The sequence below is a fragment of the Curcuma longa genome, chromosome 11 (assembly GCF_044706935.1).
Source record: "Curcuma longa cultivar G26 ecotype Majalengka, Jawa Barat chromosome 11, ITB_CL_G26_1.1, whole genome shotgun sequence".
NCBI classification, from domain to species: Eukaryota; Viridiplantae; Streptophyta; class Magnoliopsida; order Zingiberales; family Zingiberaceae; genus Curcuma; species Curcuma longa.
In genome coordinates, this window is record NC_133871.1 from 19608626 (window position 1) to 19626615 (window position 17990).

At 37.1% G+C, this 17990-nt stretch overlaps 3 protein-coding genes across 4 annotated transcripts; 1 reads left to right on the forward strand and 2 right to left on the reverse strand.

The window, feature by feature from the left end:
* Nucleotides 1-204: 204 nt before the first annotated feature.
* Nucleotides 205-4266, reverse strand: LOC141841404 (uncharacterized). 2 transcript variants are annotated; one of them, XM_074729573.1, is made up of 4 exons: nt 3980-4266; nt 3751-3894; nt 1290-1468; nt 205-551 (listed from the first exon to the last, which is right to left on the reverse strand). In XM_074729573.1, the coding sequence occupies exons 1-3, from the start codon at nt 4178-4180 to the stop codon at nt 1325-1327; spliced, it is 489 nt and encodes a 162-aa protein (XP_074585674.1). In that variant the 5' UTR covers nt 4181-4266; the 3' UTR covers nt 205-551; nt 1290-1324. The 2 variants fall into 2 exon arrangements, with proteins under 2 accessions (XP_074585674.1, XP_074585673.1); XM_074729572.1 differs by lacking the exon at nt 205-551 and having other exon boundaries at nt 1207-1468; nt 3980-4265.
* Nucleotides 4267-4466: 200 nt separating this feature from the next.
* On the reverse strand, nt 4467-8782 carry LOC141840120 (uncharacterized). Its single transcript, XM_074728020.1, has 3 exons — nt 8439-8782; nt 5655-5803; nt 4467-4864 (listed from the first exon to the last, which is right to left on the reverse strand). The coding sequence occupies exons 1-3, from the start codon at nt 8622-8624 to the stop codon at nt 4726-4728; spliced, it is 474 nt and encodes a 157-aa protein (XP_074584121.1). The 5' UTR covers nt 8625-8782; the 3' UTR covers nt 4467-4725.
* A 3019-nt stretch (nt 8783-11801) lies between these two features.
* LOC141839675 (uncharacterized) lies at nt 11802-17947 on the forward strand. Its single transcript, XM_074727479.1, has 9 exons — nt 11802-11954; nt 13083-13173; nt 14928-15516; nt 15600-15683; nt 15790-16721; nt 16808-16909; nt 17009-17161; nt 17235-17360; nt 17483-17947. The coding sequence occupies exons 3-9, from the start codon at nt 14985-14987 to the stop codon at nt 17642-17644; spliced, it is 2091 nt and encodes a 696-aa protein (XP_074583580.1). The 5' UTR covers nt 11802-11954; nt 13083-13173; nt 14928-14984; the 3' UTR covers nt 17645-17947.
* Nucleotides 17948-17990: the final 43 nt, after the last annotated feature.

Below are 17990 nucleotides of genomic sequence, written 5' to 3' on the forward strand. Positions count from 1 at the left end.
AACTTTGTTCGATAAAAGCATTGAAGAACACCGAAAGTGAAAGACAACGAAGCATAAAAAGGCAGCGACCAACTTCTTTTGTCCCTTCGCTTGGAGAGATTTTTCCATATTGATAATTTTGCTGTTACGCATTTATCATTCAGTGAACAAGTGACATAAAAGATTAAATCACGACAAACAAAATCTTGAATGAAGGGGAAAAAACAAGGATGTTGCGTGAAGTCATTTTGTGTTCGACAGGAACTCAGAAATAAAGAATAACTTCGTAAACTTTAACAAGAAAACACTTCCCTTTTTTTAATGCAATCCAAATACTCCTTTCTATATGAAATTCAATCTTTTTCTTGCTTAAGCCTTTTAAGAAAGACTTTCATAAGATGGAAAGAAATATTCTTGAGTAAAACGAATTTAAAAGGATCGTTAAGCTACAAAATCAAGAATGAGTTTTGGTAAATTACCCTTGGAATTACCCTTGCTTTTGTTTTTGAAGATAAGAATATGAGTTCTGGTCTCATTTGATGCTGTTGCTGAAACTTCAATGGTACTCTACACTGAATCAAGCGGAAGCAGAGACAAATGTTAGTTTCAGACAAATTATTGAAAATAAATGGTCAAAGAAAAACAAATTGCATTGTATTCCATGTGTTTTTTTTTAAAAAAAAAATCAACATGGCTAACGTTCATACTCAATGGAAGTCCAAGTTTTAAATGACATGAGATATCTATTGATCCATCCATTTTGTTATTCATTTATCCATCCAAGTAAACAGAACAAAGTATATCTTCAAATGTTTGACACCACCTTTCAGAGAAAATTCTTCACAGCATGCGACTCCACTGAAGCCAAAATTGATTTTAACAAGCTGCTCCAAGACCCCACACAATTTATTCAAACAAATCAAACTAATGAAAATGAATTGACTTGGGTATTAAAAGTTGATTTATGAAAGGAAATAGCAAATATAATAAGATACCTTCACCATTTTGGAATGCGAAAAGAAGAACAATAAGTAATCAAAGTTTGATTTGGCAAGTTGGCAAAAGATCAAAACATGAGCAAAGAACAGAGGACATGTTCGACCACATGAGTTCTTACATAAAGAATATAGTATATACTCAGGCCGAGGAAATGAGTGGATTAAATGTATTTTATAAAAAAAAAATAACAATAGTAATTGGAGGCAGCAACTGTTGCAAAGTAAAGAATTGGCACAATGACGAAACTTACATTATAGAAGAACAATACTTGTAAGCATGAACAATGTACTTAATGTGCTTCATGTATATACCATGTTTCTTAAAATGTTGGCTTGCAAAATAGGGTTTACAGACTGGCCACTGGCATAATGTAAAAGGTAGAACGAGATGTATATAGAAGTTTCCCAGTTTTCTTTGCGCTGAAATTTACTGATGTTACAACCACACTTCTCCCCTGCCTTAGGATGGATGCATCAACTGTAATGACTTCCTGGAAATGATCACCCAGCATGTGTTAGGGAAATCAATTTTGCAATGTTTTTAATATTAAAATAACTTACATAAATCCTGATGTCGTAATTAAACTAATGCATTTCAAATTATAGAAGGCCAAGGATTCGTTCATTGCATACTCCAAGACAATACCAAGGACTTCGTAACTGATAATAAGCATTCAATTACAATAGTATAGAAAAGATGACAAAGCTAGTGAAAGGTCATGTATTATAAAATGCAAAAACAAAAACAAAAAAAAAAGGACAAAATTTTGGTGCATATGTATTGATCATGCTAGAGATTTTGCAAAGCAACTTACAGATAGTTCACACTTATTCAAATGAGACAAAGGCAATGGATTGCCCAGGCTTACCAACTCTTGGTAAGGGTAACACAACACCATCACCTTGGTAAAAATAGATACACTTTTTCTCGTATAGTCTGGACTGTAGGAAGTCACTCAATTTTAGGTAGTCCATTTACTATAGGACACATTGAGCATGCCTTTTGTATTGCCAGTCCTTTAGGTGATGCAGTAGTATAGACCTAATGTTAATATTCCTAGTTGTAGACCTTCAAATTGTAAAACCATTCACTTCCATTACTCATTAAAAAACTCTCCAAAAGGCTCTCAAGTTCTCCAGCATCCAGCATGCAGAATTCTATGCTCGGCCACTATGTTTGATGTTATTGGATGGTATTTAAAATCTCATTTGAAGTAGGATTATAAATCTCATGTAGGAGAGGATATTTATAATTTTTCTATGACCAATAATAAAATTATATTCTTGGGAAATAAGAAAAGGACTATATTAATTATATCTCAAATCATCATCTACATGACCTCTTTGACAATCGGAAGTGATCCTCGCTTTGTTCAGAAATCAACATATAGGGATGAATACCAAACATGAATTTTAATGGTTTTCCCAAGAATAATCTTTCTGGAAAATTTTAGTTTTACTAATTTTCTTATGATCTTAAACTCACATACCAAACAAGGTCTCAGACTTTCTCTCTTCAATTTTAAGTGATGTTCATTGTCATATAGTGGAGAAGTCGAAGGCAATTCATCCTACATGAGCAATGATTGGACTGACAAAAGCCTTATAATTGCAACCACTGGAATTTTGTTGCTTGAATGTATGCATCAAAAACTGAATGCAACAACTTCCAGTGATTATTATGACATGGTGAAGTGGACAAAGGTGTTGCAAAAAGTTCAATGATTCTTAAAGGAGATGCCGTATACTTGAGGACTATGACAAGCTGAGTGGTAAGAATTAGACAAACACGGATTACAATAGCCATCTATAGGGTAAAGACAATTAGAGGGCCTTGGAGATGAAATCAAGGATGATACAAGAATGATAGCAGCCCTTTGTGCTAACAGAGAATAGAACAAATACAAGATATCATTCTCAGAAGCATGGTGGTTCCACAAATCAAGCATCTCTAAATTGATAAAATATATCTGTTTATGTTATGAGCAGCCTAGAAATCATACAAACAAATTTGTTGGTCCGCCTAGAAATCATAGAAACATTGCAAGAACTTTTATTGTTTCCAGAAGAAAAAATTTCAAAAGTAGAAGGCAAATAAGAGGCATAAACATGTGTTTGCTTGATTAGTGATCCATGTGTTGGGAAACCTCTGAATTGGGCACCAAGGGTTATTAATTCCATTCTACCCTGAAGTTTCTAATGGAAAATTGATTGTCTATTTCTATGCAAAGTAACTTCTAATGAGCCTAACCAATAAAGCTTAAACAGATACATAGGTAATGCAAGCAAGTGTAGATATGTACGCAAAGATGAGGGTTCAAAAGCAAGACAAGGCTTAGAATAACTCTGCAAAAATGTGACTAAGCCAAATAGCTGCTGAAAGATGGATATTGATGAGATAACTAGCAATAAGTCTGTCATTTATTGTATTTAGTATGTAAAATGATGTTTCCTTCTGAATCATATACTACATCCCAATTAAGATGAACTATCGTCTATTAATAAGTATAACTTTTGAATAGGGCAATTAGCACAAAGAAATCCAACAGACAATTTCTAGTTACAGTTTATACTAAAAACTTGCACTCTTGACCAACGAACCAACTTTTTGATGGTCGCTAAATGATAGAAAACACTCAATATGCCAATCCACTAGAATTTTTACCCGAAGTTGTAGTTGCAGAAGAAGACCACCAAGAGCGATCAAATTCCTAAAGATAACAGAATAAAAAAAAATACTGAAAACGGAATCCAATCGAGCTCCTTTCCTTACATTTAGCCTCGCCGAAGAGAGAAAAGCAGTTGTCGACTCCCCAAGGAAGAAGTCCTTATCTCCTGCCACCGTCTTCGCACAGGCGAGTGACACCATCTCTGCCACTGAAGCGACCGCCCCTCCGTGCAATGTCTTGTATTTATTCTACAAGGACAACGGAAGAAACTAAATTTACTGATGCAGGAAGCGAAAGAAGAAGAACAAAAGACAGAGAAGGGAAGGTTCCGACTGCGACAGCCGAATCGACGGTGAGGGAGCAGATGACGCGGCCCCGCTCAACACGGTCGACCTTCAGGATGCTTCGATGGAGATCGGAGTAGAAGCCCTTCTTTTGGGCAAAACCGGGAATCTCGCGCGAATCCTGTGGGAATAATCGCAACTTGGCGTCCATCGGATCCAACTTCTGGCGGTTCTCCGGCGGCGTCGACATCTCCACTAGGTGGGGCAGCGATGAAGGCCGCGCGGAAGAGATGGAGCTGAGACGAATTTTCTGCTTTCGTTTCGTCCTATTAAATCCGATTGACACGCTCAATCAATCACTTGGCTCATCAAATCTTCCTAATCCGTTCGACACGTTCATTCTAGCGCAGTTACAAGTCTGTTCGGCTAGTCCAGCCCACCCGACCTGCACTTGACACCTTCTGCTCGTTTAACCGGTTAGGTTTGGGTCCATTCACAATTCTATTCCATTCAAGTATCACCTTTACGTTGATAAATAAGGGAGAACGAAAGAAAAAACTGATTCTTGCAGATAAAATGACAATATCTACAATCTTATCTTTCCGCTTCTCTTCTTTACAGACAGAACAGAGCCTCATGTATCAGAAAACATCACCATACGATTTGTTTCTATATATATTTTGTACAGGGAGTTTCTTTCTAACATAGAACCACTAGGATACAGTATGACTGGCAACATATCACACCATCTTTTTCACAGAGAACTGCTGCTGCTGCTGCTGCTGCTTCTCCTTCTCAGTGGCCGGCGTTGATACCAAAAATACGAACTTTGTGCATGTTAGGCAATTTGGCGACGACCAGTACGGTCACAGCAACGGTGTTGAGGAAAAGCATTGGATGCCGGTAATCAGTTGTGTGTGAAGCTATTAAGTACCTGGAAATTGCGAACCACTCGCCAATTAATTAGCAGATAAAGGCGCATGACAAATTGGCTAATTGAAAAGTGTTGGCCCATCCGATGCAAAAATAGTCCCAAATTGTAGTTGCTAAGCCAATCAAAATTCATGTCTTAATTGCAAATAACATGTTATCACAAGGATTTATATGAACGGCTTTGTTTTGCAACTAAGGTTAAAGGCCGAAAGGCAAACAACAAAGTTCCATATTCATTTGCAAACGATCATTTGGATTATTTTACTCCAGTGGAATTTGTTAGAGCAATATCACTAGCTAATGAAATTTTGTTTACTTCTAACTTTATGTTCATAGATTATCTTCCAACTCCTCTCAAATTAAGCCCAGCCTTGCCCCATCATTGAATCCACAGATCTTGATGAGGGAAGGATGTGCTTCATTTTAGTAAGACTCGTGAATGCATTCACTTGCAACTACAGATTTGTTAGAGCAACATCACTAGCTAATGAAATTTTGTTTACTTCTAACTTTATGTTCATAGATTATCTTTGTTGTTGTTGTTGTTTTAACTTTACTCCTCTCAAATTATGGCTAGCCTTGCCCCATCATTGCATCCATATATCTTAACAACTGCAACTATGGATGTGCTTCATATTAGTAAGACTCGTGAATGCATTCACTTGCAACTATGGATTTGAAAATTATCAATCAAGATTAACAACTGTCTAACATGAGTCAACTGTAAATTGCTTTCACCATCATTCATCGCAGAAGCTCACTAATACTGAAAGTAATTTTGATATACTTACAGAACCACAGGGACGACAGCCAAGAATTTTCTATTCCGTGTAAGCTGTTTTCCATTATCCATCTGCTCCCACCAAGTCAAGCTGTTGTAGATGCCCTGGTCATCTGAAAAGGGTGTTCCCTTCTTCCAGTGGAAAAAGTGATAAGTTATCTGGAAAAAGAAACATATAAGAACTTTTTTTTTCCTTTTATCTATCTATAATTTATGGAATGAAAAAGCATGCAACTTTTGGAGTGCGGAAACATGTTACAAGTTATCAAATCTGGGTTTGTAATCACATGGACAATGATGAAACAATAAATTAGTGTGTAACAATTGATTGAAAGAAGCTCATCAAGTACTTAAAATCCTGTTCTTAATTGTTTATAAATTCATAATTACTTGGACAAATATGAAATAATAGAATATTGCATGTGACACCTCAGTTTGCCTTAGCGCTATCCAATAAACATATTAAATTAAAATCAAAGTCACAGGAGAAATTATAACAAAAAACAATTATGTATATATACTGAATGGAATAGATGACATATAAGATATGCATCTTGAGAAAAGAATGGTATAGTAGAATTGTGTATAAGAAAAATACTAATTTGTGAACATCCCCTTAAGTAACAGATCAAACAGGGCAAAATGTCAGACCAAACCACAATTTTTGAATGCTTATGGAAAACATAACTTATAAGAAAAGCAATGAAAACCAACTAATGTCTCAATAGATTATAGAACCAAAATTGGTGAGACACTCAGAAATGCCACCTTCAGCTACCATGCTATCTACATGCAATCTGTAAACAAAGATTAATGTCCAAATAATATAGAGCAAACCATTTTCTCCAAGATATTTTTTTGCCAAAATTTTTAAATTGCTTTTAAAAATAAAAAATAAACAAATGAATGCAAATGCAGAAATAATTATCCAGGTAATAATAAAAACAAAAACAAAAACATGGGTTCTATAACAGATAAAGCAAATTTCTTTGAGGCTCAAAACAGATCAATGTATAACTGTGATGATGTCACTTTATGGCCATCCAATCATTGAGGAGCAATCAGAGCCTAACTCAATCCTTCTTAGTAAAGGATGAAATACACCATCTGGATGTTTGTCAGTCGATAGGGTGTCATTGTGAAAGGAATAAATAACTGGAGTAGGAAACCAAGCTATCACCTGTGATATTCAAATAAATGACCATGCTGAAGAGAATATGGAAAATATTTGTGGAAGGAACTGTGTTCAAACATAATGTTCACCTACTTTTGCATCACATCCCTCTTTTACGATGGCTGAGAAGTAGTTTCCACCTCTTCAAATATGTTTTACGATTGTAAGTTATGGCCATGTTTTTTGTGAAAATCAGTGTCTTGCTTGTTCATGCATGGAGGTAGTTGTATATGAAAAGGTCTTGTTAGACCTTTGGCAACCTAGGTTGACCTATTTGCCTACCTCCTATGATGTGCTTAGACACATGGGCAAGCATGTGTGCCAATGGGACTGGATCATGACCAATTGTGTTTTTGTAATAGGTGAGTGCTACCCCAAGGGTGTTGAAATAATTGGTCATGTGGTTGAATTGTACTATACATTAGCCCCCAACACATTTGATATGCCAAATCACATCATGGTTAGCACACTATAGTTCTTTTTGAAACTCCTTAGGTCACCGCCAAAGTTTATCCTTCTATGATTGTTGCTGTTGGTCCCATTTGGGTAACTGCTAGGATCACTCTTTAGGTGTTGAAACAGTTTGACCAAAGGCCAGTTCAAATCTCAAACTTTAGGTGCTACAATCCATAGGTTGATTGTCTGACTTTTAAGGTGCCTTGATCTGCTTGAATCAACTCTCCGAGTGCAGAAAACCTTCAATCCAAACAAAATATAATTGTGTACCTATCATAATTTGCTACAACCCTAGGCAGCCTCTTTGATTTCCTCTCAATTTGTTTGGCTCAATCCTCCAGATGTAATCTTTTCAATTCAGTCAAAGCTCAGTGAGACCCTTGAAGGTAAGTCGCTATATAACTTAGGGTAGCTCTATCATTTTAGATTCTCAGTGACCAAGGCACATCTTCGAGTGTGCACCCTTTCACTTTGTCCAAAGGCCAATTTGTTCACAGATCACAATCTTAATTCTACACCCCTTAGTTTAACTTCTAAATTAAGGCCCTTGGTTTATCTGGATAGAATCATTGAGTAGAGAAATCTTTCGATTTGTCCAACTCTCACCTTAAGTTGCCACAAACCTTGACTCACGGCCTTAAGAATTGTCAATTTGTCTAGATTGGTTCTCCAAGCGTAGAACCCAACCACTCAATCCATCTCTAAATTTATTTGATGGCAAGTTTATAGTTCACGTAATTACTTCGTCATATTTCAGGTCAGGTAATCAATATGAAAGCTTCTCTGAGATATTTGGTCTGGATCACAGAATTATTGTTTAGGGAAATACGTTAATGCATAATTTTTTTTCTAAAAAACATCATCCTTTTCCTTTACACATCACTTGCATGCAAATAAGTAAAATAGCAAAAGCTCGACTAGCATCTACAGTAATTGTATAATTTGCGGATGGGTACGAAACAAAAGATAGAGAAGCGATATATGACCACGAAATATCCCATGGGTCATGGCTTCCCCTAATGGCAACCCCAAAATCCTCCCCATCAAGATTCAAATCCTCAATATTTCTTCTCAAATGAGACGATGTCAAAAGCAATCGATCAATAATTCTACCCGAACCTTCAAAGAAAATCGAAATAATCATGAGCGAAAGATAGAGCATACCGCAAAATGGGCAAGATTGACAAACGTCCAGGCCATCCCAGGGGCACAGCCGAAGAGGGAGAGCACGAGAAGCCAGGAGAAGAAGAGGATGAGGATGTAGGTGGTCCAAACCCCGGGGTACATAAACCACTCCGTGTTCTTGTTCAGATCCGCCGGTTGCACAGCCTCCACATAGAGCTTCGTCATCGCGCGCGACAGCACCTCTTCTCCGATCTCCCGACGGCAACAAACGGGTTAGGGTTAACCGAAGAGAGGGATTTGGGAACACTTCCGAAGGAAACTATGCGAAACACGGCCGAAGGGTTCCAAGGAAAGGACGTTATGAAAAGTAACCATCGAAGAAGACGGAACGGACCTGCGTTAAATTTAGGCCATCGTTGATCACGGGAACAGATCATTATTTTTTCATATTAATTTATATATTTTTACTATTTTTTAAAATAAAATAATTTAAAAATTGATGACAAATATTTCAAAATTCGGCCCAATTCCTGGGCAATTGGGCCGACGTTCAAACTTGACGAGAGGCTCGTGCCCATGATGCGGGGCAAGTACAGATCCATCGTCCTTTTTATATATTCTCTTTTTCACTGAAATTCTTCTCCAAAAAATTTGGAATTCGTCACCTTAGCAGTCCCACACGGTCGATCTCACGACTATCTATAAGAAAGTAAATCGAGAAATTATAGTTGATTGCGACGTAGGAGAATCGTCAGGATTCGAATTTTCCTCTTTTGCAACTCTGTTACGTTGTAACCAACTCATACTTTTTCACTGAAATTCTATTTGACTCTACAAGTAGCACGCATATAAACATGGTGCGAGTAATTAATCATATGCCTAGATACGTATGACAGTACTTAGCATGGTCCCGGATCACTTCAATAGTTTAACTTATCTCCATCTGCGAAAGAATGTCCATGCACCGCAGCACGAGCAGCGGCATGCATGCGCAACTCGAATTCAGCCATTGATCACCGACTTATCGACGTTAATTAGAGAAGAGGCTGAAGGAAAACGAAGGATATCGTAAAGTCAAAGTTCAGTAAAAAAAAATATACAGAAAGTTTGTGGCGAGTATTCAAATTACTGAAGCAGAGTAAACTTTGTGGCTTTCGAACAGTGGAATGAACTGAATCCAACATGCCGCGGAAGGCAGCCAAGTCCAAGTGTAAAGAGAAGCGCATCGAGTAAAGAAAAGCGAGGACACAATTCATGCAGCAGCAGAGCAGCAGCAGTGAAGTCACATGGCTCATCTCTCCTTTTGTGGCCATGGTGTCATCCACAACCTCCAGTAGCACCCTGCCCCTCTTTTCACCGCCTACATCTCTTTCTTCAAAAGAAAAGAGGAGAGGAGAGGAGAGGAAAAGAAAAAGAAAGAAAACGCAGTGGTCAGGCGAGCACTTTCTTAGGCCATTGACCTCGCAGTGAACGGCCATGATTAAGGAGGGGGGACACTTTCTGAAGCTTGAGGAGACAGAATTATAGGGCTTGATGCCAAGAATAATGGGAACAACTTTGTGCTTGCGGCAGCTCGCTATAGTGCTCCTGGGCCCCCTCTCCCACCTCCACCTTTACCATTCCACAAGATATGCATGCAACAGGATGATGACCGTGACAATTAGGGTTGCAGCTAGGGTTAGGACTAGGGTACTGTTTTTTCGACGTAGTTTCTTTTTTGCCTAAAGAGGGAATAATATTAGGTTGAAACACTTTTTGTTATTTATATTATATACAAGAAGAACATTAGAGCAATAATGTTAAAAACACTCTTTGTTACACTGGGGTCACTCCAACAATTAACAAACCCTAGAAATGCTACTCCTTTTGGCAGTTCCTCAATCATGGTGAGCAAAGATGATTGGATTAGTAACAACAAAATAATCAAGCACAGTGGTCCCTTGGCTTGGCTGACAAATGGCTGGGACAGTGATCGCCTGACTCACTACTACTCTGCAAAGACAAAAAACCACTCAGCATGTTTATGTATCTCTGTATAAGTATTCATCACAGCATTGCTAGCTGCTGGTCTTGAAGAGTTAGGTAGATCCCAGGATATCTAGCTGCATGCGATCACTTCCCTTGAATTATGACGTCATTTCCTATCATTCTAAAGTCACACAGTTCAAGAGCAGTGCTGTGGTACCTCCTAATTAAGGTCCCTAAATAAGGGCACCAAAACTTTGGGATTACAGACAACTAATTTCTCTCCGAAGAGAGTGTTTATCTTTTGTTTCTTGTGCCAGGCCAAAGCTTGTAGTAGTCAAGATCCCTGTACATATATTGTGTGGGGCTTATCATATTAAAAAGAGAGAGAGGAGGGGTTCGTATCTCTCGGCTTTATGAGAAAACTGGTGAAATGGCAATGTCCTAGACAAAACATTATGCTGCATGATGGATGATCCCTATACTTTATGACTGTGGACCTTGGATTCCATAGCCATTGTGGCTCAGAGAGTGACAGATGATCTTTAAAGTTTAAGGTACCTACTATAGTGGCCATGGCTTCATGAAGTATATACATTTGATTTAACAAACAAGTAGACTTCACTTAGTTCTCAGCAAGAAAACAAGCTCTGCTGGGTGATCAGGCCAGAAATTAAACAGGAAGACAAGCATATTTGCTTTTTCTCAAAAGTATCAGAGTTTAGATCTCTTTTCGAGCGAAAGAACCTGTCTCCAGATAAAAGAAATCTGGAACAAGAATTCATGCAGCTACGTGAGTGAGAAAGAGAGAAGAAACCAGATGAGATAATATATATAAAGGCTTGAACAGTAGCAAAACATTCCCTTTCTTCGATCGTGTTTTAAGTTTGATAGGTTTTGGAAGTAACTAAGAACACAGTGAAGTTATTAGCTAATTGTTCAATGACTCAAATACATTAGCATTTGAACTTTGTCACCGTAAACTTAACAATTATGTGGTCAAAGGAAAGAACTAGACATTGCCAATCTCTCGCCTATATTTGTGTTGGAGTAAAGAGGAGCACATAGTGTACAAAAGCTTAATCATTGTGTTCAAAGACATTAGAAAAAAGTCAATTATATGAATTTGAAAGAAAGTCTTATTAATTATTGTGTTGAATTTTAAAGGTAAAAAAGTATTTATATTCCTCATATTAATATGGATCCATCTTTAAAAAGTAATTTCATTTTTTTTATAAATAAGGCCTTAATTGGATGTTCTTTTTACTGAGTTGCCACTTGTCAGTCGCCCTCTCTCCATTATAACGCTTCCATCCGCCCGTTTTTTCCGCAACCGGAAAACCGGTTTTCTGTCCGTATCGGGTTCGGGCTACTGTCTACTTGAACCGCTCCTCCACTCTCTCACTCGTAGTCGAAGGCCAAAGCAAAGGAAGAGCGAGCGAGCGAGAGAGAGAGAGCGGCCAAGGCGAGTGCTTGAAAAAGGCGACAACATTTTAGGGTTCTTTTTCCTCCTCCACTTGATCTCTCTGTCTTCTTCTGCGCTCGGAGCGAGAAGGCGATCTTTCTGACGGCCGTGGAGCTAGTGGTGAGGTAGGCGCCGTGGCGTTGTGTCCTGGTGTGGTGCCAGGATTGAGGGTGGTGGAGACCCGCTGTATCTCTAGTTTGTTCGTATCCCCTTCTTTGATTTTTCGAATCTTTTCGGGTTTGTTTTTGTTTCTTAGAGAATCTTTTTGTTTAATGCGTTGGGAACCGATGTGAGAGTCCCATAGATTTGTTCTTTTTCTGGAGGGAAGTTAATTTAGGCTTACTCCTACTCCATCTTTTCTGTCCACAATCCCCCAGTTGTTGGAATATGACATTGAATGGGAAAGCGATTTCTAGTAAATATCAGTCCTTTTATTTTGGGGTTGAACATTCTTCAACAATAGTCCTTATTGGCGTTTGCCTTTGCTAAGCCATATGTTTTGGTTCAGAACTATAGTGTTTATTGTTGAAAGAGAATATTCCTTAGTGGATGGCTCATTTGACGGTGATCGCTTTGGCTTACTTTTGCCAGATGACTTTCCTCTTTATACCAGGTTAGAAAAAAAAAAAAGCTTTGTTCTTTCTTTCCCCTTCCTGGTAAAAGTTGCTTCTTTTTAGCCAAAGCAACAGGGAAACCATTTATTTTGGTTCTGCATATAGGTTCTCATCTGACAGAAATAAGCTCCTTGAAATTGAATTGCGCTAGTGCTTAAAATATTTCAGATCTAGGAGAGATTGTGAGTGTATGTGTTTCCTTTCTTTTGTTTACTGGATTATGTTTCTTTCCTCTGCAGTTTTCGCTGAGCTTGTACAAGAACAATACAATATGTTCCATATTTTCTGATCCCGTGTAATCTCATGTGTTTGGTGGTACTTATTCATCGTTATTAGATATTTTTGCATATTTTAGAGGAATAATGCAGCAAATTTCCTGTTTTGACAAATGCTTAGCCTCCTGACATTCCTCCTTCATTCTTCCTGTGTAGTTTGAGTGACGCAAATCTGATTTTATTTTGCCACTGTTTTATACAGTTGTATAGTTTGTTAAGTTTATTTATGGTGGTTATGGACATGGGCCATTTGATACTTAAAATATCCAAATGAACGTGAGATCTCTAATATCCTCTGTCAAATAGTTGCAAAACAGTTGTTCATTCACAGTGCTTACATCTTTTTCTGATTATTTTTGTGCAGATTGTTGATCGAGAGTTATGAATTAAAATCCAGATTTGTCAATCCAGATCTTGTTTCAGTTATCGCCTCTTACCAACTCAAGTTATCTAAGGTAATGCTGAATCTCTTTGCACAAATGAGTTCCTATACTTGGGTTAATCATAGAAGTATAATTGATAGCTTTTCTTGTTTGAGAAAGAAATTTCTTTTATTATTTCATGACAGATAATAGAGTCAAAGTTTGTAAGTTTGATAAGAATATTCAATCTAGAACCATAAGAATAACACAACTATTTATTAGATACTCAACATACACTTCAGATTCCTTATTTACTTTCCCTTTGTCACAGTGGATCAGAGTTGAAGTTGGTTGGCTTGTTAAGAATATAGAGTCAAGAACCATAACAAATTGTTTGAAAGCACAAGTACTTGTATGTTAGATGGATATTTGACATAAAGTTGAAGTTCCTTATTTTCTTATATTTATATATATTACAATAATATTTCATAGTAGAAAAAACTAAAAAAAAAAATCGTTTATTGTAGTTCAATGTTCATTAGTGAGAACTGCCACATGCTTGAATGAGATATGAGTAGGTCGATGCCATTGTCTTTCCTTGCTAGTGGAAAGACTTTCTGCTGTTTCTATCTTTTCATTCACCAAGAAAAATAATGATAATGTCTTGTCTATGTATGTTGATCTAATCCTTATTCTATTATCCATATATAAATCAAGCTAGTACCGAGACTATAATTACACTTTACTGTTAAATGATATACTAAAATTATTCCAATTATGCCTTATTCTGCAGCAGATAAAAAAATTTGTTTATACTTAGCGAGTACCTTATTGCTGTAATTATCTTAGGTTTCAGTTTGTCGTATAATATTCACTGCCGAGCAAACTCAAAATGCCATTTAGCTGCAATAACTTATGATTTCTGTTATGCTTTTATTCATAATTTATAGTGGAAATGCTCATTTATACCCAATGCCACATTATTGGTACTGGTAGGATGTACTTTTGTGTTTTGACAAAGATTAGACCAATAAATAAAAAATTTATATATGAATTTATGGAAGCATGGAGAATATAGAAGATCAGAGAATGATTTCTAACTGAAAAAAGTGAAATTTACTATTAAATAAGTGTGGATCTGAGTACAGAACTGAATTTAAATAGTATATATCATGACATTTTTTATTATTATTAATGTTATGTCAACCTACATTGTTCATTGTTATGTAGAATATTTAGCTCCATCTCAATACTTTGAATTCCTAGCTAGGTATTATAGGCTTTCTCGTTACAAACTTAGTATATACAATGTTTCTTTGAGAACAAAGGTGAAATTTCGGTTTGCTTACTTAAAATAATGAATAATAGTTTGATTAAGGAGATTAGGTGACATACAAAGCCTTGCCCCCATGTTTTTTTTTCCCTACTGCACATTGTGTATTTAGAGGACCACTGCATCTTCCTTCTTATGTGTAGAAAGTAATCTTTGGCCAAACACAGTAAAATTTGGAACTTGAGTATTGTTGATTTTTGTAAGGATTGGAAATAATGAACAAATCTCAAGGTGAATAGCTATAGAAGTATTAATTCTGAACTTATCATTCTACCAGTTAAAGAACCAAAATCAACGTTTATTTTCTAATTTTTTTAGATTCTATCCAACATTTACGAGCAACTTGCCTCAAAAAGGTTCAGTTGTGTTTACAAATCTTATTCATAATAATTTATCTCTTGCACATTTATACAACCAGTGAGTTGAAGCTTTAGCTTTTATATTACTTGATCCCCATTATCTTTTCATAAATGGGCACATTTCTCAAGAATTTGATCAAGACAAGGATGTACAGGCATAATATGTTCCTGATATTTGGAGCATTAATCTAGCAAAGAGTTCATTTCTGCTGATGGAGAATTTGTCTGGGCATTTCCAATATGTAGATACTCACGAAACAATGGAGTTTCCTGATCAACATGAAACATTCAATTTTGCAAGTTCCTCTGCAGATGCATATGCTTGCTACCAGAACACTAGTACCTTCCATGAAGCGTTTGGAGAGCAATTGAGTAATACAGATTCTTTAGGGCCCATCCCTTCTCCCAACATTTTTCCACTAGGATCTTATTATAGTTCCAGTAGTCATAATGCCATGAGCCCTTATTTACTAGAATCACTACTAGCTCAATCTACTGATGATTCTAGAGATTACTTCAATTCATTCCAGAAGACATCCTTTATGGGTGTAAATTCCTCAGTTCACTTCACAGAACTCCAGGACTCGACCATTGTCAAAAGTCAAGCTCAGGTGCCACCTAACACCAAATTACTGTCTATGTCTCACTGCCCAGAAATTTCAGGCATGATGTTCTTTAAGCCAGACAATTGCTTGAACAATTTCACAAATCCCCATCTTATGATAGAGCAAGGGCTGCCATTTGGTACTATGAATTACTTGCTTCTTAAGATTTGATTTCTAACATTCATTTTCATTGTATTCACATATTAAATGAATCCTTTGCAGGTTCTCCTTCATCTAGTAAATTTGCATCACAGGACTTGATGCCTAAAGCAAAACCATCTGAGATTGCAAAATCAGGCTTTTATGGTAAAGAAAATTTAACTTCTCATTTATTTGATAGATACGGCAAGACCTTCCTTTGATTCTTTTGCATCATCAAAAATAAATGATCTGTGAATCACTGTTTCTCCAGATTCTGGGCCTGAAAATTCTTTATTGTATCATCATAAAGATCTTCCTGTGACTGATATTTGTGATCAACACTCGGAGCATACAATTGATGAGACTGTGCAAAAGAATGAGAGTGTTCGAGGTGTCCATTCTGTATCATCTAGCCTTGTTGAAAATGACAACAGTGTGTGTAACATGGTTTCCAGCTCGTCTCAGAAGCATGTTGAGAATTCCATTTCAGATGCAGTTAACTCCCTGGTTTTAGAGAGTGATAAAAGGGGAAACTGTTCAGTAGCACCTATGCAGCTACATTTTGATAATGATCTATTTGATAGCATGGAACAAATACATGAACTGTGGGATAACATTAGACTGCCAGTTTGCCATAACACCTCTTCAAGTAAAAGTTCTGGTGCTTCAGGTGGTCACTCAGTGATGGAAATGAGCTCAGCATCTGCTTATGACAAGGGAATGTTCTCGGACTCTGGTCTTCAATTATTGATGGATGCCATAGCTGGTGAGCATGCCAATAAAGGTTCTGCTTATCGCTATGGTGCCAAATATGGTAGTCCGATTTCTCGACTTAATTTGGAGAGTCAATTCTCTACTGGATTGGGTGATCCTTCAGTGTACAGAAATCAGGTTCCTTCAATAGGTCATCCTTCTGTAAATGTTGCATCCAATCTGCTGTTGCCTTTCTCTAACTCTGACGCTGTTCATGAATCTCCAAAAGAAGCACTATCAAATTCTAATTTCTGTTCATGGATGGATGATAGCTGCAGTATCAATACTGAGAATTCTGCCCTAAATCAATCCAAGAAACCTGAAGAATCTTTGAAGGCTGTTAAGAAAAGGGCAAGACCTGGTGAGAGTACACGGCCAAGGCCAAAAGATCGTCAACAGATTCAAGATCGTCTGAAGGAGCTGAGAGAAATTGTACCAAATGGTGCAAAGGTACATCACAAGTTGGTAGTTGGTATTGATTGTCAATTTGCTCCTTTTATTTATTCCTTACCATTTTCCTTTTCCTGATGTAACAGTGTAGCATTGATGCTTTGTTGGACAAAACAATCAGGCATATGCTCTTTCTGCAAAGTGTGACAAAGTATGCAGACAAACTCAAACAAGCTGATGAGCCCAAGGTACATTTTTGTGACTATATTCTGATTTTGGATATTTCATATGAAAGCAATGTTAAAAATCTCTCAGTTTTATTAACTACTTATTGTTTGAATTTTCAGATCATCAGTGAGGAGAGCGGTGTTGTTCTAAAAGATAACTCTGGCAGTGTTAGTGGTGCTGGTGCAACGTGGGCATATGAAGTTGCAGGGCAAACTATGGTCTGTCCAATTATAGTTGAGGATCTGACACCCCCTGGTCAGATGCTTGTTGAGGTAAAACAAAATTAACACTATTTTTTATGTTCTACTTCCAAGTATCTGAGTGTTGGTCGATTTTGTGCTGCAGATGCTGTGTGAAGACCGAGGTCTCTTTCTTGAGATAGCAGATATCATACGTGGGTTTGGGCTCATAATCTTGAAAGGAGTAATGGAAATTCGTGAGTGCAAAATTTGGGCTAGGTTCTTGGTTGAGGTAGGTTTGAAATTTACAGCAAGACTAGAAGCAAATTTGTTTGTGTTCCTATTTTGCCTTGAGAACTCAGTGCTCTATTTTGTGTTCGGAACTCAATGCTTTGTTTTTCTTGTGTTGTGTAGGCAAACAGAGAAATCACGAGAATGGATATATTTTTGTCACTCATACAACTTTTACAGCAAAATAGCTGCTTGAGATCCAGTGATCTAGCCACTAAGGTTATAGATAAAGGAACTTCAGCATTCCCTGGTTATCATCAATCTCCTATGGTGAGTTCCAGTTAATCCGACTTATTGTGATTGCCAATGCTTGAAGCCAGCCATGTCTCATATAATGCACACTGCAATCTGACAATGGAAGGCTCGCGACATGAGATAGTAGATTGTGTTTAAACAAATGATAATATGAAGTTCTCGCCGCAAGCCTTTGTTGCTGAAGCAGGTTGATAGGTTTTGTAAGTGATCAATCAGTATGAGATGATGTGTGCATAGTAACATGGCTTGAGTGCTAAGAATTAGAGTATTTATTGTTCCTAATCAATGTAAAGTTGTGAATCTGACTTTTAGTTATCAATCTAACCTGTTTGAATTATCCAAAAATTTGTCTGATTGCCTGTGAATCTTACTTATT